This window comes from Salvelinus alpinus, chromosome 25, assembly GCF_045679555.1.
Source record: "Salvelinus alpinus chromosome 25, SLU_Salpinus.1, whole genome shotgun sequence".
NCBI lineage: Eukaryota > Metazoa > Chordata > Actinopteri > Salmoniformes > Salmonidae > Salvelinus > Salvelinus alpinus.
The window spans coordinates 25,384,425-25,410,528 of record NC_092110.1 but is presented as its reverse complement, the minus strand read 5'-3'; the positions used below and the strand labels follow the sequence as shown (position 1 = coordinate 25,410,528).

Here is a 26,104-nt window from a genome sequence, read left to right as displayed (position 1 = left end):
GATATTTAGCTAATTCTGTAATTAATCGTAAACCAGCATATCCCCTCCACACATTCGCTCATGTAAAGGTCCCAAATCGGTTTGATTCCCGCCGGGGACAAGTACGAAAAAAAAGTAAGTATAATGTATGCAGCCACTACTGCAAGTCGCTCTGGATACGAACGTTGGATAAATGACTAGAATGTAAAATAATAATACGCGTAAAATAAAGAACAGAGTAGCAGTAGCAAAGGAGCGTGAATGTGTTTGTGTTCTGTCTGTTTGCGTGTGCACACATATATATACAGTATATGTAGTGTCTGAGAATGTGTGTGTGGGTTTTGTGTTGGAGTGTCTATGTAGTGTGTGTGAGTGTGTGTGTATATAGTCCAGTGAGTGCATATAGTTTATTCATTAAAGTAACGATAGGCTATATAGATAGATGTTAAAGGGTGTTGTTTTATAACCAAATGCGCCGAACTATTATTGTTGGACAAATATAACCAAGAGAGGGCGCTATGAAACTTCAATCTTCTTAAACAAACCCATAGAAATAGCCTAATTAAAAAAACTATTCATTTTCGTTTGATTTGATAATAGAGAAACCTTAAAACAATGTCTTTATTATGTTTTATAAAATCTGTAGGGGGGAAATGTGGACAGGGAGAAAATATGGACAATTATAATATTGATTATTATAATTGGCTGGATGATTTTATTCTAGCCTAAATCATTCTCCCTGAGCCTTCCTGCCTTCATTTTTTAAATGTTGTTTTATTTAAAATGTATTTAACTAGGCAAGCCAGTTAAGAACACATTCTTATTGTACAATGACGGCCTACGTTGAGGTGATCCGTTAAATCGTCAGTATTCAAACACATTGAATAAACTTTACTTTGTTTAAATGTATCTAGCTAACAGCAGCGCGTGTGTCCTCAGCAATCAATAGTCCACACCTTGACCCTCACGCGCGCACACGGATTAGACTTCATCTGGCCTATTTTATTCCACACATTTAATAGCAATAGATGCAACCAAGTGAATAATACCTTATAAAATTAAAATAAATAATAAACTGGCAATATGGAGGTTCCCGAGTGGCGCAGTGGTCTAAGGCACTGCATCTTAGTATTTACCCTGGTTCAAATCCAGGCTGTATCACAACCGGCCGTGATTGGGAGTCCCATAGATCGGCGCACAATTGGACAAGCGTCGTCCGGGTTTGGCCTAGTTAAATAAAGGTTAAATAATAATATATATATATTTTTTTGCTATACATTAGGCCCATGTGGGATTATTGCTTGTGCAATAGGGGTTTAAAATATCAATATTATTCTTCAGGGGCCAATAATGAGTTCTCACTGTAAAACTGGTTGAATACCCTGAATTGTTAGCTTAGGCTACAAATTATATCGACTAATTGATCAACTTAAACTAAATAATTGCTCTATCGCCTCACCAAAGCTATATTTAATTCGGTTAATTTGTTATAACACTTCAATAAGACGGAGTAGACTAGTGAACAAGTACATTTCCTCGTCAAATACTCATAAAGACCTCAGGCCTTGGTGGGAAAAACAATTAAGATGCTTTTAAATTACTTTTTCAAGCAACGTCTGAAAAATAATATCACAGGATAAAGAACGTGCACGATGAAAAAGCAGCGTTAAAGCAGCACTTAAAATCCCCCCGCCCCCCCTTTTCTGACATTAAATAAGATTAGTTTACAGTGAATCTTTTCATGAGACTGTTCTTTTTAGTTCGCACAGGTGTACAATAGGGGGGCAAGTCGAGGAGTCTCACGCCTAGGTGTGAGGAGATTATTCAAATAGGGCAAGCGAAGAAGTAGGCTAGGGATTGGAGGCTCGACTGGCGCACAGACCTATATCATAGCGTTTACAGCCAGCTTTGAACGTCATTTCAACTCCAGTCATCACCAGACGCTTTTCAGCGCCCGTGGGCACGGCTGGCTGAAATACAGACCACACATGCGCCAGTCCTTGACAGAGCATAGGCTACCAACGACCCGAATACCCCGTGGTCCCAAATCACCGTCTGTTAGAGAGCGTTTTGCCATTTCTTCCGCGGAGAAACGGTTTGAAAAGTATTCGGAACTTCCATGATGCTTGGAGCAGTTAAAATGGAAGGACACGAACACACAGACTGGAGCACCTACTACGGAGAGCCCGAGGTGGGTACCTTAAATATATTTTTCCGTCTAAAGCCGATCCCATTTTATACAATTCAATATTAGCCCAGAGATAATATTAACTTTGTGATCAAATATTGACTTGAGGCGCCTCCAAATCCTGCCCCATCTCTACTCACGGCACTATCCTAACAAAGATGTTCTTGACATGTAGGGGAAACGTTTTACTCAGATTGTAATTGCATATGTCTACATTTATCTTTACAAAATCATACACAGTTTTGTATTATTTTTTACCCATGGAGCAAATATTTGTGTTGCAGGTTCTTTAGCCTAATATCGTCCACATATAGCCTATGCTTATTACACACTAGAACAAGTTGATCGAGTTACTATTTTTAAGATGTTTAGCTGAGGTAAGACATGGTGACAACTCTTCGTTTTTACATGCTTGATGTAGGCTAGACATTACAATTGGTCACATTATTGAGTGAAATTATATTACTGTCAAGAAATGTTCTTTACCAAATTTAGACTTGGATTTCAACAGAGCACGAAACTACAGCGGGATTGCTTGCTTTCACACCAATTTATTATCACACCGTTTTAATAATAGACCTAATGATGATCGTATTGTTGTTGATTGTTATTATTATTGCTGATATTAGGCTACTGTTATTATTTTAGTATCATAGCTATATTAAGTATATTACACATCTATAGGCTGTAGTGTCAAACTTCCTAAAATCTCAATACATAACAGCCTAACAATCTTTGTTTTCCGTCTTGCTTTCTAGTGTTACTCCTCGGTTGGCAACATGAACACAGGCCTGGGCATGAACTCAATGAACACCTACATGAGCATGTCGGGCATGAGCACCACGGCCAACGTGGCAGCCAACCCCATGAACATGTCATACGTGAACACAGCCATGAGCCCCTCCATGACCGGCATGTCACCGGGCTCCGGAGCCATGAACAGCATGGGCGCGGGCATGACAGCCATGAGCGCCGCGCTCAGCCCCAGCATGAGCCCCATGACCGCGCAGCCTCAGTCCATGAACTCCCTAACCTCCTCCTACTCCAACATGAACGCCATGAGCCCCATGTATGGACAGTCCAGCATCAACAGATCTAGGGATCCCAAGACATATCGGAGGAGCTACACTCACGCCAAGCCCCCATACTCTTACATTTCCCTCATCACTATGGCTATCCAACAGTCCCCCAGCAAGATGCTAACGCTGGCTGAGATCTATCAGTGGATCATGGACCTTTTCCCGTTCTACCGACAGAACCAGCAACGCTGGCAGAACTCAATTCGCCACTCTCTATCCTTCAATGATTGCTTCCTCAAAGTGCCTCGATCCCCAGATAAGCCCGGAAAGGGCTCGTTTTGGACCCTCCACCCGGATTCGGGAAACATGTTCGAGAACGGCTGCTATCTGAGGAGGCAGAAACGGTTTAAGTGTGCCGGCCAAAAGAAGATGTGCAAGGAGTCGGGTCGGAAGACATCAGAAGGCGGCTCCAACAGCAGCTCGGAGAGTTGCAACGGCAACGAGTCCCCCCATTCCAACCTGTCCCCCAACGACCACAAAAGGCCTCTGTCAGACATGAAGTCGACCCAGGCTCTGAGTCCGGAGCACGCTACCTCACCCGTGTCCCATTCCCAGGCACATGGGCACCTCATGTCCCAGCATCACTCGGTCCTCGCACACGAAGCACACCTGAAACCCGAGCATCACTACTCGTTCAACCACCCCTTTTCCATCAACAACCTCATGTCCTCGGAGCAACAGCATCACAAAATGGATCTAAAGACTTACGAGCAGGTGATGCACTATTCCGGCTACGGTTCCCCCATGGCCGGGGCGCTATCCATGGGTTCAATGGGCAAAACGGGCTTAGATTCATCGTCAATACCCGCTGATGCTTCTTACTATCATGGCGTCTACTCCAGGCCTATTATGAACTCCTCATAAACGTTGACCCCAAACCTCAAACAGACCTTTTTCAGCAATTTGTACATTTGTAAAATTATAGTTTGTGCATATTATGTAGGCCTATTCCATATATTTTTGACGTTTCCCACTGATTTAGTTGTCAAGTTGGTTTAGTAATTATTTTGTAAAGGGATGTTAATAATAATGTGTCAAAATCTGTTTAAAAGTCTGCTTTGAGAATGGACCAAAAGTCGATTAGCCTACTGTAAAATGCATCTGAATAGCGGGAATTTTAAATGATTTTAATGCATTGTGGGAGACTGAAGTTCTTCAATCAATTGTGTAATTCTTATTTATGGCTTGTAAATGTGTATTGTTGTAGTTGACAACAAGAACAGAATCTATATTAAAGTGTTATTTGGATTTTCTTCTGAACAAAATTGTGGATTTTTTTATGTATAGCCTACGCAGCAATACAATTATGATAATAATAAAATATTAAAGATTATTATTATTAGTAGTAGTGGTTGTAGTAGTTGTATGCATAGGCCTATACCATTAGCAGCATCAACAGTGGCAGCACCAGATAAACCCATGGATATGCCTTATATATTTTACTTAGAATGACAATATTCGTTTTTATTGAAAATGTCAACATCAGCATCTCTTAACTATTAAAAAAGGGGTCTATTATGTCGAAGAAAAACACTTGTTGTAGGAATTACTTTAAACATTACACCACGAAAAAAGCTGTTTTTTATCTTGTCACCCGTGTTCATAACGTATCGAGATGCCTATGTCCAGTTGAGTATTGAAGATGGAGGAAAAAAAGCTTTTAATCCCCTCAATGACTACAGTAAGTGGCAACATATTTTGACAATGACAAAAAAGAAAGGCCTATAATAGTAAAAAAAAGAGTAAAGAAATACATTTATATGCAGAATATATAGCATTTCAAATTTCTTGATTTTTTTAAACTGCAGTGATTAATCTATATCGAGATCTGCACCTTCATGTCCCCTGAACAAAAATGTCAAAAAGGGCCTTAGGTCTCACAACTATCTTTTTTGTGTGCCTGCCATGGGTAACAAGTAGACTATTCTCACTTTGGCCAAATATGTTTGATTGAATTCCATCTACCATTTTATATTGAAAATGTTAATGATATTAATATAATTAATAATAAATGCTATAATATAATTCATATTTACACAATTCCTATGCGAAAGCAACCAGCAATATTGACCTATTCATCCACATGGCTCCTAGATATTTAGCAAACAAGAACATCAAAACATAGGCCAAAGTATAGCTTTATGATTTGTCACAAACTTTAGATTCCAAGTGACAGTTGTGAAATAGGGGTGGAGGGTGGAGCTGCTGACGATATGGCCACAATCAGTCACGCTATGATATACAGGTGAGGACATGCACCAAACAATATTCCCCAGCTCAGCTCAACACAGTCATGTGTTTTCTGTCATAATATTATGGTGTCGATCTTTTTCAAACGTAAAGTCGTGTATGATACCATATAGTCAAGGGCAGCTCAATGTCAAAAAGCAGAAACAACAACGACAGACCTACTCACATCTTAGTGCAGAATGAAGACCAATGTTAAAATTTGCTTTATGTCCTAAGGGCTCAATACATTTATTAGGCCTATATTAATCATTACTATTAATGATTACTAGTAATTACATTGGCACAAGGCTTTCGCTAGTCGTGTCTATAGACTATCTTACAACATAATGCATTATCACATTTATTAAATACAGTATCTCCCTGCCTCTTTAACACACACACACACACACACACACACACACACACACACACACACACACACACACACACACACACACACACACACACACACACACACACACACACACACACACACACACACACACACACACACACACACACACACATAGTGTGAGGCCCCCCTAATGGAAGACACACTAAAGTTGAGATCTTTCAAAGAAATTTGTTTCATTATTACATAAAAGTATCCCGTAGCGTAGGAGAATAGTTGTGGGAAAGGGTGCTGATTGAGAACAGTGTCTACAGAATGTGATGCTCTGCCTGCTTTGTTCTGTATCACTAAGCCATTGTCTGGGGATTCTTTTAAACTACTTGGAGATCCCTTCTCAATGGGCCTAAAGATAAGATATAGTTGTATTCGAAATGAATCAAAATTCTCACATTCCCAACACGGCAAGACGCCCAATCTTTCACTCCACAGACCGGGGGATACCAAGCCCCTGCCGATGTGCTTGGAAATCCAAGGGCAGAGAAGAAGTTTGTCTCCCTGCCAGAGAGGACACCGGTTCACCTTCTGAACACGTAAAGGGTGCATTTATTCTCCAGTCCCTCTCACAAATCGTACTTTAAACACCAGTGATCTGCGAATAAACAAAGGCAGTAAACAATGGAGTCGAGGCTATGCCCACAATATAGGAAGTGTACATGCACAACCAAATTGCAGGAGTGTAAACTTTGAATAGGACGTCACCGCTCATTAAATTTACACAGACATTACATTTCGTTCTCTTGTTTTTAGACATAATGCTAAGCTGTTTTTTTTTACAGCACACTGATCGATATCTTGGTAAAATAATACTTTTTTTTTTTAAACTAGCGGGGCACTGAAATCTTTGCTTTGTGCTAAAGTCAACAGTGGCAGAGTTTGAGCTCAAATAAATGCCGTGATGTCTCCAGCCCTTTGCAGTAGCTGAAGGCGAGGTTCCACAATGGGCTCCGGTAGCTTGCCAATAAGCATCGACTGTATTGCACAGGTATGGACATTTGATTTGATTCTATATTTCCTACATTTATTTCAATTCAATCGTTTTGTGATATGAGTTATTTATTTGGGATAGGCAAGATGAGAATTGAGCGTTGGCTCAAATCCTGGGCTCACGAGAAAGGTCCTCGAGCAAGCGGGATTGGATTCTATGACAACGGAGTTCAAATCTTCAAAAAGGCTGAGGTGATTTGCAAGTTCTGTGATAGAGGTGGCCTCAGTGTCTTTAAATGGCGTGTCAGAGAGCTATTACAGCTGATAGATATCATTGATGTCATCAGAGGAGCACTTGCTCCATTGCGTATGGAACTCAGTTTTACCCCATCAAACCCTGCGGCTACAACATTGAAATGTTAGCGTTCGGTTGGTTTATAGCCTATCCATTTTTGAGGGTTCTGCTGTGTGCCTCCGGTTTTCATAAATCAATTTGGTTTGCAATTTTCTATTGGCTTTCTTTTGGGGATGTTTTAAACATAATTTTACACACGCTGCATGAGAATATATCAAACACTTTAATCAATAGGCCTATGTGGAATTCTAAATGTCACCATTTTTTTATTCCATTAATTAGCTATCATAAATTATCCTCATTCTTTTCACCATCTCATTGGTATCCATTTACAATTGGTTAAGGACTTCTAATGATAATCTATGGCTAATAATAATAATAATAAGAAGAAGAAAACAAGGCTTCATTTATTTCTGCTTAATAATCTTACTGTATAAAAAAATATACCATTGTGTTTAGAAAATAGTAGTAATAAAAGTTGTAATGTTGAGATAAAACTGCATAATGCGCCCTAAAAACACTGGGGACAGTTTTTCAATAATTAATTCCCCTCCAATCTCGCTCTCACAAGGAGCAAGAGCCCTCGAAAATACCTATTACCCATTATTAAATGAGCGTATGCCGAAACTCTTCCTTTGATGGAGGGGATAACCCCAGTCAAGCCTCCTCCAGAGTGGAGTGAAATGGGAATGGCCTTTTGGAACCCTGGTTCAAAGGTAACCGGCCTCAATCTACACTGGAGAACCATTTTACCAAACGTACACGAGCGTTTACGCCACTGACATCAGTCTCCTAGGCATACATAATACAATTTAGTTACCTGAGATACATGACATGGCGGAACCTTCATTATTGTGTAGGACCATTTATAAAGGCCTACCTCTGAAAATGTGTTTTCGCTCAAATAGGAAAAATGGGCAATAGAGATAATGTGCAGATGCCCTGGCCAGGTAGACGCACGCACGCGTCCACACAAACACATACACCAAAAAGGGTTTCAAATGTCAGCAGAGAGAGATGCCTCTGCTAAGGTCATGGGCGCACCATCAGTAGCAACCTCTTCACGGTTGTTATAGCAACAAGATGAGCGATGGTACAGCTTAAATTGGTAACCCAATTTAATTACAGTTCTTACCGGTCTTCCTATTTGCATATTTCTAGATTAGGAACCAATGGCACTTCTCCAGACTGAAACCTAGTCTGGAATTCTTGGAACAAGTTGTGGTCAAACTTGGATGAAATTCCTCCTGCAGTGATCACGACAGGTTTTGTCCATTCATGCTCCCCTCTAGAGTCTGAGGCTGGATTTGCTGAAAGCTTATCTGTCCTTATGTTTGCTTTTCTATTGCACGAGCTTTGGAACAAAACTGGGATATGGTTTCTCATAACACTGGGATAAATCGATATTAGGCCTACAAGCATCAAAACAAATGTCCAGGTTTGAAACAGGTTGGAAATAGGTTTTTATTTTTAAAACATATATTGTTTTCCAGGGGCATTGTTTTTGATCATCTAAATTGCCATAGTTCAAGTACTTACTGGAATCAGAATTGCATCAGTTGAATAAAGAAATTTAATTTCTAGCAGTAAATACACATAGTCTCATAGGCATATAGGCCTACATTAACACCTGTGTTTTGATGGGTTTCCAACTCTGGCCCTATATTCCATTTGAAAGCACTAGTAGCCTAAGCTCACATTCACCCACCAGGGCCTGGAACACCCAAGTAGAACGGTCTCCCGGGTGATATCGGGACACCGGTCTAACAAGCTGTAATTCTGTTTCAGCCCATTGCAGGGGTGGGACCGTCCACATACCCCGACTTAACTCCTCTTTCACGCGAAATACTCCTAATCCCATATCTTAGCAAGGGAAACTGCTATCCCACAGTATATTAAAGGACAACAAAGTCAAAACTCAAAGCCACCCATGGTTTCTCAGCAGTCAGTTCCTCTCATGATTTACGCTCATCGTGTCCACCCATCTCGCTTCAATTATCATTGACATTAGTGGCCATTTTCTCAATTAGGCAAGTTGACACTTTGCATGAATACTTTTCAATGCTATTCAAATAAGTGTATACGCTTAGGATACATTACATCTAGGCCTATACATTTATATAGGCCTGCAATTCATTTAGCTAAATAGATTCATACAAAAAAAAGGCAACATAGGTTGTCTGCTACTAATCATATTTTTGTTTTTTATTATGTTTATGATGATGATGATGATGATTATTGTTATTACTATTATTATTGTTGTTATTATTATTATCCATGTAGACTATTGATATGATTACGCCTTTGAAATGGATGATCAAATTAAATTGGTGATCAAATATGAGGCAATGTTTATATGACCCCCTCTCAAACAGCCCCTTATTTACCACTTATTCACAGGTATACCCCTTTTATAAATATCAGTGGCTAACTGGTAAATTGGGAGAGGTGGGGGTGTTGTTAAGGTCCAATGCAGCCGTTTTATCTCATTATTAAATCATTTCAGGGTAACAAAGTACCTTACTGTGATTGTTTTCATTTAAAATAGGCAAAAAGAAACAGCAATAGGTTGTTAGCAAAGAACAATTTCTAAACCAAGGATTTTGCTAAGACTGTCTGGAAGTGATCCGAGTGGGGAGCTAGCTGTTATTAGCAGAGATGTTTCGAACTCTCTTTCTTATTGGTCTATTAACTAATTTATCACCTGGTGATGTCACCAGGCAGGTCAAAACTCCATCCCACCAAAACAGGCAAAGATTTCAGGCGGTCTTCTCCAACAGCTCCAACACTAAAAGGGGATTATCATTATTTTCACAATATCACAGTATTATTCCAATCTCATTGTGTGGAAATATATATAAAACACTGTCAAATCACGTTTTTGACTGCACTGGGCCTTTAAACCATGGGGGCGGTTTGCAGTTCAAATTAGGGAGGTGTTAAACAATGGAAGTGTAATGAATTTACCTGCAAAAAATCAGAGAATCATTCACACAGACCCAATACCTGTATTTTGGTTACAGGGTTTGTGAAATTGCAGGAATCGTGAGTAGGTCTTTAGGTGGCTTTTATTTTCCATGTTTTTTACCCCCAACCCCTTTTAGATATATGAAAAGGTTGGCATATAAATGCAGGCATGGTAAATTAGTGGGATTTTGGTCTGTGTATGAAAGGGATATATACACTGAACAAAAGTATAAACACAACATGTAAAGTGTTGGTCCCATGTTTCATGAGCTGAAAATCCCCGAAATGTTCCATACACACAAAAAGCTTATTTCTCAAAAAATTTGTCCACAAATTGGTTTACATCCCTGCTAGTGAGCGTTTCTCCTTTGCCAAGATAATCCATCCACCTGACAGGTGTGGCATATCAAGAAGCTGATTAAACAGCATGATCATTCTACAGGTGCACCTTGTGCTGGGAACAATAAAAGGCCACTTTAAAATGTGCAGGTTTGTCACACAACACAATGCCACAGATGTCTCAAGTTTTGAGGGAGTGTGCAATTGGCATGCTGACTGCAGGAATGTCCACCAGAGCTGTTGCCAGATAATTTAATGTTATTTAATGTACCAGAAGCTGCATCAAACGTTGTTTTAAAGAACTTAGCAGTACGTACAACTGGCCTCATAAAAGCAGACCATGCCAGCCCAGGACGTCCACATCCGGCTTTATCACCTGTGTGATCGTCTGAGGGAGGGGTGGGGCGCTGAGTAATAAAGCCCTTTCATGGGGAAAAACTCATTATGATTGGCTGGGCCTGGCTCCCCAGTGGGTGGGTCTGGCTGCCAAGTGGGTGGGCCTATGCCCTCCAAGGCCCACCCATGGCTGCACCCCTGCCCAGTCATGTGAAATCCATAGATTAGGACTTCATTTACTTATTTCAATTGACTGATTTCCTGATATAAACTGTAACTCAGTAATATCTTTGAAATTGTTGGATGTTGTGTTTATATTTTTGTTCAGTGTAACAAATATTTTATAAGACCAAGAGACACATACGAAAAATAAGCATTCAATATTGATTAAGGTAGATAATAGATTTTTTGAGAACTACAGATAACAAAACTAATTGATTTACTGATTCTTACTAATAAGAATTTTGAGTAGCATAATTTGGCCATTTCAATATATGGGGCAAAACTAGGTGTCAGACAACAATTTTTGTTTTTCTTTTCATTTTAATATATAAGTGAAAATATATCAAGCTAAAAAGAACTTGCACTTTTTCTTACAATATTTCTAATTTGGTATGATATGCAAAGTAAAAAACGGAAAAGGATACCTTATATACAGTAGGCTACCTTTTATAAATTTGAATACATGGCCAGGTTTTCCCTTACAAATTCACAGGTTCATTGGGCATCTGTCTATATGCTTTGATGTGCCTATTCAAATCATTTTTACCAATATTTTCTATGAATTTCACAATTATTAATATCGGAAGTCATAAATACTGAAAAAAAGTATTGGTTCCATGTTTTATAAGCTGAAATAAAAGATCCCAGAAATGTTCCATATGCACAAAAAGCTTATTTTTTGTTTACATCCCTGTAGGTGAGCATTTTTCCTTTGCCAAAATAATGACCAGAATGACCTCACCTTCCTCAGGGTACACACCTGACAGGTGTGGCATATCAAGAAGCTGATTAAACAGCATGGTCATTACACAGGTGAACCTTGTGCTGGGGACAATTAAAATACACTAAAATGAATAGGTTTGTCACACAACACGATGCCACAAATGTCTCAAGTCTTGAGGGAGCGTGCAATTGGCATGCTGACTGCAGGAATGTCCAACAAATCAAATCAAAAAAGTAACACAATAACAGGTTAGAGGTCATTTGTACATGTAGGTAGGGGTGAAGTGACTATGCATAGATAATAAACAGCGAGTAGCAGCAGTGTACAAAACAAATGGGGGTAATGGGGGGTGTTCAATGTAATAGTCCGGTGACCATTTGATTAATTGTTCAGCAGTCTTATGGCTTGGGGGTAGAAGCTGTTAAGGAGCATTTTGGTCCTAGACTTGGCACTCCGGTACCACTTGCTGTGCGGTAGCAGAAAAAACAGTCTATGACTTGGGTGACGGAGTCTCTGACAATCTTATGGGTTTTCCTCTGACCGCCTATTATACAGGTCCTGGATTGCAGGAAGCTTGGCCCCAGTGATGTACTGGGCTGTACGCACTACCCACTGTAGCGCCTTACGGTCAGATGCCGAGCAGTTGCCATAACAGGCTGAGATGCAACCTGTCAGGATGCGCTCGATGGTGCAGCTGTAGAACTTTTTGAGGATCTGGGGACCCATGCCAAATCTTTTCAGTTTCCTGAGGGGGAAAATGTTTTGTTGTGCCCTCTTCCCGAATGTCTTAGTGTGTTTGGACCATGACAGATCGTTGGTGATGTGGACACCAAGGAACTTGAAACTCTCTTGAAACTTGAAACCAGAGTTGTTGCCAGAGAATTGAATGTCAATATCTCTACCTTAAGCGGCCTCCAATGTCGTTTTAGAGAATTTGGCAGTACGTCCAACCGGCCTCACAACCGCAGACCACCTGTAACCAAGCCAGCCCAGGAACTCCACATCTGGCTTCTTCACCTGCGGTGTTGTCTGAGACCAGCCACCCGACAGCTGATAAAACTGAGGAGCATTTCTGTTTGTAATAAAGCCCTTTTGTTGGGTTAAAACTAATTCTGATTGGCTGGGCCTGGCTCCGCAGTAGCCAGGCCCAGCCACGTCTCTCCTATACCTCTGTCTCTATAGGCTGCACACGTCTCTCCTATACCTCTGTCTCTATAGGCTGCACACGTCTCTCCTATACCTCTGTCTCTATAGGCTGCACACGTCTCTCCTATACCTCTGTCTCTATAGGCTGCACACGTCTCTCCTATACCTCTGTCTCTATAGGCTGCACACGTCTCTCCTATACCTCTGTCTCTATAGGCTGCACACGTCTCTCCTATACCTCTGTCTCTACAGGCTGCACACGTCTCTCCTATACCTCTGTCTCTATAGGCTGCACACGTCTCTCCTATACCTCTGTCTCTATAGGCTGCACACGTCTCTCCTATACCTCTGTCTCTATAGGCTGCACACGTCTCTCCTATACCTCTGTCTCTATAGGCTGCACACGTCTCTCCTATACCTCTGTCTCTATAGGCTGCACACGTCTCTCCTATACCTCTGTCTCTATAGGCTGCACACGTCTCTCCTATACCTCTGTCTCTATAGGCTGCACAAGTCTCTCCTATACCTCTGTCTCTACAGGCTGCACACGTCTCTCCTATACCTCTGTCTCTATAGGCTGCACACGTCTCTCCTATACCTCTGTCTCTATAGGCTGCACAGGTCTCTCCTATACCTCTGTCTCTATAGGCTGCACACGTCTCTCCTATACCTCTGTCTCTATAGGCTGCACACGTCTCTCCTATACACACCTTCATCCCAGACACACCTCTTAACTCTACACACCTCTTTCCCATACACAAGAGAATGTCTGACATATGAACAGACATATCGGAAGAAAAATATATAGAAACAGTTTTGAGAAAACAACTCCTATTTGAAGTACAGGTAGCACTATACATTACAGCTGGCTTCTTATTTATTGATATTCTCAGAAGATACATTCCAGAAATGTAATGTACACAGACAGAAGTACGTAAACCTGCACACACATTTATTCTCTATTCTCTCTAACACACACACACACACACACACACACACACACACACACACACACACACACACACACACACACACACACACACACACACACACACACACACACACACACACACACACACACACACACACACACACACACACACACACACACACACACACACACACACACACACACACACACACACACACACACACACACACACACACACAGGGCTGTGCTGGCATCACAGAGAGGCCAGTCAACAATGCCCATTGACTGCCTGGAGGCAGCAGCTGACGGGACAACCACTGACCTGAAGACAACCTATTCAGACAACCTATTCTTAGTCCCCTGCTGCTTTTGTATCACTCAGAGTGGATGGATTGTTGGTGCTTGTCCTACAGTACGCATTGTAGGTCGTCATGGTGAGGAGAGATATTAACCTAAATTTACCAAAGAGTAATCTGAAAATATACGCAGTGATGTGGATACGAAGTAATCAGCAATACAGAATGCACAGCCTTGTGGATAACCAGGATTAAGTGAGAAATAAGAACAAAAATGTACAAGTGGTGTTGATTCTTATTGAATAAAGCAGAAGAACATGAAATGGGGAGGACAGGCAAGGCCTTTGTCTCTGGAGGAGAGAACAGTGAAGAGAGGCTCAGGCATGCTAGGATGGAAGATTAGCTTCTCAAAGAGATACATGAAGCTCAGGAAGCCCACGGCAAGATAATACATGTGTTCAACCATGCAGCAAGACACTGTATTAAATCAAGATTAGAGAAGTCCAAAATATGAATCTAGGTATTACCGGGATTGAAATGGAGAGGTTATGCATGTGTGTTGTGTTGTTTAAGTGATTCTATAGCCTTTTTCTGTAACGTGTATATAGAATTTGGCAGTCACATTTCTCTATGGGATTGATGCAAGTGTTTGAGAGGGAACCATGTTGGAAAGCCACCATAACACATTATTTCATTCAGCTGTGGTAAAGAGATTTCTTCTCAGTTATCATTGATTGATCCGACATGATTCCTTTATTCCCCCTGAAGCCTGAAAACCTTAGAGTGGGGTTTTAAATTCAGACTGACATAACTGATGGATATCTAGCTGAAGGTTTCTCTGCCTTGGACTCAGGACTTGTATTTCCTTTTCCTGTGTCCATCCAGTGCAGACATTCACAGGAATGGCTGCTAAGCTCTCTCCTCACCCACCTCCAATCCTAGGGAGCTGAGGCCTGAGCCCACAGGCCAGTCAAAGCGAAGGACATACAACTCATTAAAAGTTAATGAAACCTATAAACGCAGTGCGCCAGCGATTCATTTAAACCCCAAAGCAATCTCCTCTTCCAGCAAAGGCAAACAAGCCCGTGTGCCCCCCCAACGCTCTACTCTGAATAACAAACTACGTAATATTTTCTTCTGTATAAGTTCCCTATGCAGACATGTTCAGTGTGATAGGCTATCTTACAATGGGACTTGTCCAATTTATTGAACGCGGGGAAAAAGTGTTCTGCAGGGGTGAATTCTGTAATCTGCTTCCAAGTTGAATTTAATACCTTTACTTTACACTGCCTCAGCTTGTCAAGGAGGCTGACATATATGCCATTTCAACATTCATGAGAATCAATGACATTCAAATAATGTGCTCATTTTAATACCTTACGAGTGAGAAAAAAAATCATTGTTAAATCCTGTATTTGTTCTCCTTCATGGTATAACAGTACAGAGGACTGCTCCTGATCTGTGCATTGTTTACCATCCATAGGCTATTTCAACCCTTTAAAGCAACCCACCCCTCTCAGTCTTGTCCAGGGAAGCCCTCATCTAATAATATTTCAACTCAATTTAATAACAACCAATTGACACCAATAACATGTCAAAGTGTGTAAAGATAAGTGTCAATTGAAAACTAAGCGTAGAACAATAACCACCCACTTTAACATGACCTCCCACGGCCCATAGAGGTATCCTCCAAGGATTCAAATTAAATTCCCTCCATGTGTAGCAGCACTGTCAGCCATTTAATGAATTCTCATACCATGACTTGAGTTAAATGAATCCCCAATTGAATCCCATATAAATGGCTGTGTCGTTTATCATGTACAGGCTGATGCTCAACTGAAGGGTCCTGGAAAGCTGGTTGGTGGCTATAGAGCAGTTGAGCAGATTACCATTAAAGACAAGATCTGTACGTTTCCTCTAACAGAGTATTCCCCTGATACACACGATTTAACCCATCGCCTGTTCACCGCTGTCTGTGAAATAGTCTGGAGTGGGGTTTAATATCCTGTCTGATGAAGAAGTCACCCATCCAGATGTATGTGTCATGATCGGATACCTTTCTTTTCCTATGTGCTATAGTGGCAAGTATTCAACTGTTTATACCAAAGACACATAAAAAATGTTATTTCTGGTTTCTTCAATGTATTGGTGTAACACACCATTGACATTTTTTCTGAAAAATATTGTTTCCGGTTACAGTAGCGGTGTGTTTGGGATTGTCTGAGGTTTCAGAGACTGTTGCGTTACTATAATGATGCAAATTTCAGGTGGGGTCATACTTAAAATGAACACTGAGTCAGTAAGCTGATGTAGACCACTGGGCAGATTGATGATTGTCAGTGATGTGTTTATGAAAGGTAGTTTGTAAAGGACTAATCCATACAAATGCTACAGCATCGTGTGGGACAGTGCTAATGAGTTGAGGATGGAAATGCATACCAGCCTCTCACAGAGGTTTGAATAACGGTGTGTTTTGGTTTTCATGATTAGACAAACTACAAGATCAACACATACAATTCTACTGTCATAGTCAGGATGGCGTCGTATGGCGTTTGCACCGTAAAACAAGACATTTCTGATGGTGGAGGAGTTAAGTAGGACTGAATAGGAACAGTTGTCTGGTTTGTTGTCTCTGGCATTAGAAACCAAGCGTAGTTAGCAAACAGATATAGCAGTGTCACAGATCCAAAATGTTTCATATATAGTTGCTAAGTAAGCAGTGATTTGGGATGATTTTGTGGGTGACAGAAGGTTCTAAGGTCACTTTGGCTGTTCTGACGGAGGTTCCAGACTCTATATCCCATTCCACCAAATGTCTGACCAGATATGTTTTATTGCGGCATCTGCAAGCTCTGTCAATTTTCTGCCAAGCCTGAGTCATGTACCTATCATCATCATCATCATAGAAAAAAATAAACAAGAAACTTTTCAAATCACCCCCATACCACCAAATCCTGGACAGAAGTTGGTCCATCACTATTCATACCATTGTACTGCCATTACAACAACTAAACACATCATTTGTGTTTCCGAAATCCATCCTGTATGTATCCAATACCAAATGTCTGGCGACTGAAAGCCTATACGTAGCGAGCGGGGGTGCATAATTGCTAGGAAACATTTGACTGAACATTTGGTGATAAAACGCAGTGGTCGCCCCGCCCTCCCCCGCAGCTTAAAACTAATTAATTCAGGATCCTGACATAAACTCTCCAATCCTTTGACAGCTTGGAGCTGAAATAAAAATGCTAGTTCTCCTGGGAACGGCAGGAGATAGCCGGCTCTTTTCTGGACTGTTTGCTCACTGGCCCTGAGAGCAATCTTCTTCAGTCAGAATGAAATGCAAGGACACAAACAATGTACCACGGAGAGAATGGGAGATGGGGAATGAACAGTTTGGACTATTTGCTCAGCAGAAGGGCAGTCACAATGGCCGGCGGATGGCTTTCCCATGCATCAAGCCTCTTAGTCTTAGGCCTCCCTTTGTTGCCGGGTTTTTCGCCCTGGCCAGATAAGAGCCCAGCTGCCCTATACTTTTAATTCCCATTGTACACCGTACTGTATCGTCATTTATCTGCCTACATACTGCCTGCCATGATGTTGCTGTCTAATTGAACGGGTTATCGCCTGTGCATCTCGGTGGCTAAGGATCACCTTAGCTTGTGCTGCCGTTTAAGGCTTGAATCCCTTTCTCTTCAGTAAACAGCGGAGAGGTGGTTAGGGTGGAGGAATAATGTCTGACCCCTCTTCTCTCCAGAAAGGAGGCAGCACAAGTCAAGCACAGGATATGATAATGATACCCATTCACAGTTCCTTCATACTGCATATGTATAGTTCATATGGAGCAGGGCTCACCATGAAGGAAATGCAGCTCAAAAACACAACTAAGACACAGGGAGGAGCCACCAAAGTGAAATAGACATTTCAACATTGTTTTTCAGTCTCAGACGTTGACAGAGATGTCCTTTAGGCTCCTATGCTGCTGAATACTGCAGACGGCCCTTGAGAGAGTGATCAGATGCAGTCATTAAATTACCTAATGCCAACTCAAGTTAGAACCAAATAAAGCAAGTAGCCGCCCTGACTGAGACCAGGATCCATGTTGTGGTCTTTGTTTCAGTTTGTTAGTTTGTGTTTGCGTTTACATAAAAAACGTCTGATATCATACACACACACACACTCAAATACACACCCATCCCCCACCTTAAAGGCTGTAATGTCACAGGGCCCTGTGGGTGGTCAGATCCAGATGCTGAGAGGATGGTGGTGGAACATGTTGCCGTTAATTCAAAGTTACAATGAACATTGTGAGGTTGCTGCCATTTTGTAGGTAATTCCTGTCATTGACTTGTCAATTTCTATTATGCATTTTATGCATGGATTATAATTCAGAAGGACAGCATGTGAGCCTTATTATCCCAGTGAAAGAATGGGCAATTACAAGCTGGTCATGTTTCAAAGAGATGTGCTAATACATGCTCCGAATGAACTCTGGAACACGATGGAAGTGGAGCTGAATATCCAAAGAGGGAGCAATTTTATGTCAATGATTTTACAAAAGAGATCAAATATAAAATATAGATCAAATGCAGCTGGGATATTAGCAAAGAGAAAATCTTCTTTAAGGAACAATAAGTGCTTGTTTTGGTTGAGAGTGAGCAGCTTGACAGTTTGTTGTGCCTCTGAACGCTTGGTGAGCATGTCAGAGCTCAGGTATGGGAGGAGAAATACGTTTCTTACTGGGCTGTGTGAGCGGAGCGGCAGCAGCCTGTGGGGTGGGTGGTGCCGGGCTTGGCAGCCCTCTCAGCTTCACGCTCCAATGACCCTGAAATAAAGCTATGTTCAAGGCATTTTAACACTGCTTAAGGTTGTCAGTGGCCGTGTAATTTATGACTTCTGAGAACATCAGTTTTGGGTTCCGTACAACACACAATCTCCCAGCATTCAAACATGGAGAAAGAGCCAGTGAGTCATACAAGATGAAATGTACAACACTCCTCCAATTACCCCAAGCACTGTCGACCTCTAGCTCACCGTGCTGTTGTCTTGTGTGTCAGAGAGCACTCGGAGGACTCGCACAGAGTTTATGTTATGATGCTTCAGGCCTTCTGACATGTACTGTGTTCAAGGTGGTCTTTTGTCACCTGTGCCGTTGTCTAAAGCCATGAGGCTATATTCACAGCCGTGAAATATCAGACCCTGCAGCTCCTAGTGGATGGCCAGAGGCAGAATTCATTGTCATTGGCTTCTCCTTTGACAACCCAGAGCAGAGAATGTTAGCTTCTGCGGAAGTCGAATGAGGTGATGCACTTTGCATTGATTGTATTTAAAAATGCATGTTTTATTGGCAATATTAGTTTGCCATTGTATGGGAAATGCAATCAAATGTAAATATGTAGTTCTCTTCAAATAAGTATATACTTTCAAGGGCATTATTTGCCTTTTTTTCTTAAATTGCAGCTTGTGGTGGATTGAATTAACAGCTGATTCAACAATGTACTTTATGTCAACGTTCACTCACAATTTGATAACCACTAGAACATTATGTTGAATTAAATTGCAGAACAAGATATTGATAAATAGCCCTTTTCTATTTTCTTAACTAAACCATATCTCACATAGTAAGACATTAATTTAAGCTCTCCTCACGATACGTTGATTTGATCAACTGAAAGACTTTGTACAATATAACACAATTTTTACTTGTTTTTATGAAGCATCTTACAAACCTATAAAGCTAGAATCTGTTGTTGAAACAATAACAAAGCGGACACCCTGCTTCTGTTTTGGGAAGAAGCTGAGTTTAGATGGGATATGACAGTTGAAATAAGCTCATGAGGCATTCGTAAGTTATATTCTTCAAGAATCAATGGGTATATGTCACTAATGTATAAGTCCAAAAATGAATGCAGCAACTAAGGATTCTAGCTCGTATAAGGAAAATGTACAATTATGTACTACAATTAAAACTTTTAGGAGAACTACAAGTTGTCCTTGTATATTATACAATTTAGAGGCAAATAGATACATAATGAAATGCCTTCATAATGAAATTACTTCACTGTGTGGATAATATTACACATCTTTTGTAGGACTACATACTATTTACTTTTGCCAGAGCTATAGAAAATGAACAAGAACATTATTCCCCACGGAAGAATGTCAAACGAAAAGTAAAGCATTTCATGATTTATTTCTAGAATTTTTGTGAGATAGTTACGAGGTTTTCATAGGATATTGAGAATAATTAAAGTCAATATACTGATCCATTTGTCAACAATTTGTCTGTGGGTTTCATAAAGTTACTATTTCAATTACATGACATTTTACTATAATTATGTAACTGTATTGTTTTTCTTGAATTCTATAAATAGAAAATTAAGACCAAATTAATTAAATTAGTAGAACATAATTGAAAAATAATTTAATATGTCTTGGAGTTGTGTTAACAGAGAGAAAATCAGCAATTTTTCTTCCTCAGCATGTAGGGTCATAATATAATTCGGAAATATCCCAAAATGGCACATAATTCTGAGATATCCCAAAATGGCACATAATTCTGAGATATCCCAAAATGGAGGTGATGTTGACTGAGTAATTGACAAAAGAGCAACATACATACATCCCTCAATTTATAAAAGGAGGACAGTTGTTAATCTAAGATTTGTTGTTGTATTCAAGTTATTTTTCCTTTCCCCGGTTGCAGAGATCTTATTTTTCTATTTATTTATACAGACAAATGACCATATATTATATAAATGGGAAACTTGCATATTTTATGACTGCAATTTTATTTTACATCATGATCAATATTCTATATTTGTTTTATGCCAGTGTGCCTATTGTGTGGCACTTGTTTTGTGGTATTTCTGAGTATATGTTTATACTGTGGCTCTGCATTGGGTCCGCTAAACACACTGAGTACTCAGCACAAGCAGCCCACTGACCATGTCGTTCACATCACTACCTTTCTTACTATGCGGAGGTGTCTTTGACACACGTGAATGTGACGGGCAAGTTGGCTAAACATTCCTGGGTGTTCCCCATTCTCCTCTCTATACCTGCCTACCACTACCCACACTGAACTGCTTTAGTTCTGTCTCTGTCTCCCACAATGCAAAGTTGACTTTCTCACAGGGAATATAACAATTTGCCTCTATTCAACCTGTTTTTTTGTGACAATATCAAAGCTAATGTTAAAAGTTGTATGCATGTATATGTTGTGTTATTACCAAAATATTAGGATAGACATGGGTATAAAACAGCATTAAGAAGTCAAATGTGTATTTAAAAAAATAATATTTCACCTTTATTTAACCAGGTAGGCCAGTTGAGAACAAGTTCTCATTTGTATAATATGTGAGATTTCTCTTTGCAATAGCCTATATACTGTATGTTCTTAACTGTGACTGGATAAAATGTTATGCTTTGGGAATTCAATGTCGCCATCCCATGCTTATCGGCACATCCAGCCTATTTGAGTGGTTTTGAAATGCTGGGTCTCTGAGGACGGATCACAGCAGAGCTATAACCACACATCAAATAAAGAAGGGAAAATGGTTTATGGAGCTTCTCTCTTTCTCTCTGTCTAACAGGTCTCTGCTGGGGAGGGCTCCATGGCTGTGCCGTCGGAGAGGTGCCTTCGGAGAGAGGATGGATAGGGAGGAGAGGAGGCCTCAACGTAAGGAGGGATAACGTGTAGAGGAGGCCATAATGATACATAGGAGGAGAGTACTGGTTCGGACAGAAGAAGCAGATGGATCTGACTGCCACACACATTGTCCCTTCAGTCGTGGGCTGTGCTGTGACCGCCCCATGGCACCCGCCAGGTATGTCAGCCATGTTTACCAAGCTATCCATCTCCTACCTGCCCTTCTGGAACAGGAACCTTTGTTTGAACCATACAGTCGTTAAGCCATCCTTTGACTCGGCTTAACCCAGTTTATTTCCTGGTGGGTGAAGCAGCTACGAATTTATTGCCACCTTAGTTTTGACTTTTTTTTTTTTTTTTTTACAATGCTAATGTATTTAGATGACTCAAAGAAGAGTGGCTGATTGTGGTCAGGAAAGGTGGTGAGTTATAGAGAGGGGGAGCAATTGTCCTTATCATGGGTAGCCAGGATTAGCAAATAAACTGGCCATGGAAGACAACACACACGTACTGGGAGGATTTCAACTCCATGACGTTCAGACATGCCTGTTATAAACAAGCACATGGTTCAAGGGTATGAAATTGAAAAGAAAATGGCTAACAACATAAGACAAACAATATGGATAAGAGGATCTGAAAGGATGGAAGCAATTATGTCCAAGTCATTAGAGCTAATAAATGGATAAATATTATTGCGGCTGTTTACCAATTGCTTTTGAATGTTGTTGTATCAGTGATGAAGTGAGTTGAGGCAAGGAGAAATTGGGATGTGAGGGGATGTAGTAAAAGCTTTTCAGTCAAGGCAACAACATCAGTTGTTACTCTTACCTGAATGAATCAACTTGACCTAATTGTTAATGGAACAAAGAAGGTGACATTTTCTGAGTGAGATTCTGGCACGAAAACTCTTTATCTCTAGTTTCTCTACTGCTGTGTGCCAAGCACTTTTAGTCCCAGCTTCACACTGTTCCTTGAAACACAAACCTCTCTACTTCTCTACTGCTGTGTACCAAGCACTTTTAGTTCCATCTTCACACTGTTCCTTAAAACACAAACCTCCATTTATCTCTCACTTCTCCTCACTTGGAGAGAGCAGATATCTCTGAATCGTTAATGATTGACTCGTAGTTTGCAAAATACCCTACATATGGCAGCCACTTTGTTCACTTACGTTTCACTATATTTTCAGCCATACACCCTTGAGCTTCCACAAGCCTCTTCAACTCTCATACAGTATTATTGGATTTGGGGGTTGGGGTGGGTGGACCGTGACAAACTCTCTTTAGAAAACCATCGGCAAGTTCAGGAAAATGGGAGATAAGGGCTGTCGCTGGCCCTTTTAGTGGGTTATAAGAATGAGGCTGTGTACACTTAATTCTCCTGTAAGATAAATGTGGCCTTTCTGAAAGCTAGTTCATGCTTCACCTTTCTGCCATAAAGCCCACTTTGACAGGCATGAAATGAGCCCTGGACTTCTCATTCACATCATGAACTAGGGAGCAAACCAAGAATATGGTACTTTAATGAACCATGGGTGGGTAAAACAGGATCAAACTTTAAATGACTTGTTCTGTTCATGGTTATCATTTCAGGGACCATGTTGGACAAAAAGAGAGGTGGTCCTGATTAGATTCGATCAAAATACAAATTTATTGGGAAATGTCAAGCTCTCGTTCTTATCACCACACCATTTCTGACCCTATATGACATATTGAAAGCTCAGTGATATGCTATAATGGGTGAAGTCTTGTGCTGTTGTATATTTGAGGAACCAGTGTTGCAGACGTTTTTCTGAGAGATGTATCCAATGGAAAAGGTGTTTTATTGGGATTAACTCTTTGTGTTATTTTGGCTTTATCCTCCACAGATGGAGACGGCCTTTGACTTATGTGTGGAATGGGACCAATGGGATCATTGCAGTCCTGCCTATGACCTTCTCCCCGCATCACCACAGATCCACAGACACATAAAGGCACTTTCCTCTCTGAGTGCATGTCTACCTGGCTACGTCTGCTTCTGACCTGTCTGCATCTATGAAATATCAAAGCTTGTGTCAGGCAGCGCTGAATAGGGACAAAAAAGAGGCACCATTAATGATTAACTGTTCTAAAAGTCCTGGCTTTTTTATTCCCATGGTTCCCGGGTTATCTTGCGGCCATGTGACTTGCTCGCAGTGTTTTTCAAGCAGATTGGGGGAAAGCTAGTGAGCAAACACAGGTGCTTTGGACTGGAGTCGCAGACGCTGTCAGGGACAACCACAAACAAGAGCAGCAATGCCTGGCTAAATGAGAGCCCATCCCCTTACTTACTCCCTGGCTAGCTTAGCTTTGTCACTGACTGCAGTGGCTGGAGATACTCACCACAGCCCAAGCCCAATGTCCTCCTAGTGTTCCACAACTTTTCCCACTCTCCAAAGAAACAAACAAATTAAATGTGAGGATTGGAGCCCCCTTGGCATTCGCTCTGGTCTTGAGTATAGAGGGAGAGCAAACAAATGAATGGTGTTCCATTTCTCCCTTTCTAAAACAAACCAAATGTTGTTTTCCTAAAGTGGGGCAATTCCAGTGACCCTGGTGTCAAACAGGGTTCAACACTCCGGTACTTGAGAAGCGTAGTGGGAAATGAGAGAGAGATATTCAGAAAGGTGCTATGCAGGAAGACAATCTGATTCTCAGAAAATGGAGTGGTTGATTTGATTGTTTCATGAATGTTTCATGACAGGAGGATGACGAATAAATCATGAATACATAAAAGCATATTTTCTGTCAACAAAGTATACTTTTTTGATTGAGTTCTGAAAATGTTCTTGAGTTGTTTTCAAGGTTCTATAAACACAGTCTGGGCACTTAACCCTTTTCTTTTCAATAACGTCTGTCCCTTTGTAAAATGACTGAGAGCGCTCTGTAGCACAACTTTGATAACACAATCATATGATATGTTGGCGTTATCTGAACACGGCTTTCCGGCTGCGAGATAAATGAACAGCATGATAACGTGAACAAAAGTGTGGTTCTGATTGGTTGGTCTATGAATAGAAAAAATGCAGAATGGAAAGTCTCCACAATAAGGGCAATTCATTAGATTTGTAATTTTCTACAATCTACATGACCAGGGTCAGACGGACAGCTTTTGTTTCAGTCAAATATTTATTTGTGTGTTAGCAGGTCTTTCGGTTCTTACCCTGCAATTACAGTGAGCCTGTAAAGCTGAGATGATAAAATTGTTTAAAAACAAACACTCCAAATCAACAGGAGAGGAAATGAAGCTGGAGAGAGTTAGGGTGGGGGGGGGGGGGGGGGGTTGAGAGAGAGAGAGAGAATGAGCTGGAGGTCAAAACTAGTTTCCTCTGAGGCCAGCAGTACCTTTGGAACTCTACGATCTAGCTGACTTTTTGAGCCCAATTCTCTGAGTTTGTGTGTGTGTACACAATCCAGGGACTCACTCAAAGCTGTGTTTGCTCTCCTCCTGAAACTGATTGAAGAAATATTGGGGTCCTGATGTAGAATATTGGAAATGTAAAATAATAAAAACACTATCTATAATTTAAAGTATACATTTTTAAGAAATATGTTTTCTACCTTTTATTGCCTGAAATTCTTTGCAATTGTAGCTACTACCTGCCATTTTCAATTTGCTAAAATGTTGAAAAAGAAGATGGACAGTTGAAAGAATAGCAGTATGTTTCACTTCTTGTAAGCTTTCTTTGTGGACATGCTGTCCAGGCCTCAATAGAAACGAACTAAAGAGACCCATCTGATCAGCTCAACTCATGTCATGCAGTAGATCCCTGTGGGGATTTAATATGAGGTGATTGTGAACAGTCTGATCTGAGGAGTTACAAATCCTCACTTTCAGAGATCTTACTGTAATTCACATGCAGGATCTGAGTCAAAGCGTGGGGGGGGGGGGGGGGGGGGGGGAGTTAAAGCATGGGGGCCAAACATCTCGAGAGGATTTCAGACAACAGCTTTGTTGCCAAGTCATTGTGCTACTGTCAAAGTTGTCTAGCCTATTGTTGGACGAAACTCGGCTCAATCAAATAACTATTTCCAATAATGAGGTAAGAAGATGAAAGCTCATTGAACATAGCGACATGCTCAAAGGCCCTTTTGATGTCGCAGGCACAATGGTAAAATTTGAAAAGAGCAAAGTGTGCTCTAAGCTGCAATGCACTGCATTAACCCCTAGTCTTTTGTCAGGCCTACACTTTCAATTAAGGAATATTCCATTCTATGGAAAATGTAATTCATGAATGATATGCTCTTTGAAAAGAAAGCTTACCACCAATGTACTTGACTCCTCTCTAGAAAAAGTGATCAAGGGATG

The 26,104-nt window shown here is 40.8% G+C and overlaps 1 protein-coding gene and 1 long non-coding RNA gene across 2 annotated transcripts; both read left to right on the top strand.

The window, feature by feature from the left end:
* Positions 1-1,856: 1,856 nt before the first annotated feature.
* LOC139553726 (hepatocyte nuclear factor 3-beta-like) lies at positions 1,857-4,511 on the top strand. The gene is made up of 2 exons (XM_071366331.1): positions 1,857-2,170; positions 2,926-4,511. Exons 1-2 carry the CDS (start codon positions 2,099-2,101, stop codon positions 4,108-4,110), a joined length of 1,257 nt encoding a protein of 418 aa, XP_071222432.1. The 5' UTR covers positions 1,857-2,098; the 3' UTR covers positions 4,111-4,511.
* Positions 4,512-6,738: 2,227 nt separating this feature from the next.
* LOC139553725 (uncharacterized) lies at positions 6,739-24,536 on the top strand. Its single transcript, XR_011670712.1, has 3 exons — positions 6,739-6,869; positions 21,723-21,956; positions 23,646-24,536. It is a non-coding gene; the product is annotated as an uncharacterized lncRNA (long non-coding RNA).
* The last annotated feature ends 1,568 nt before the right edge of the window (positions 24,537-26,104 follow it).

Excerpts from the sequence above, each read along its gene's own strand:
- LOC139553726 (XM_071366331.1), top strand. The coding sequence starts at position 2,099 with ATGATGCTTGGAGCAGTTAAAATGGAAGGACACGAACACACAGACTGG. Across the intron at positions 2,171-2,925 it reads CCTACTACGGAGAGCCCGAG|TGTTACTCCTCGGTTGGCAA; the intron begins GTGGGTACCTTA and ends CTTGCTTTCTAG.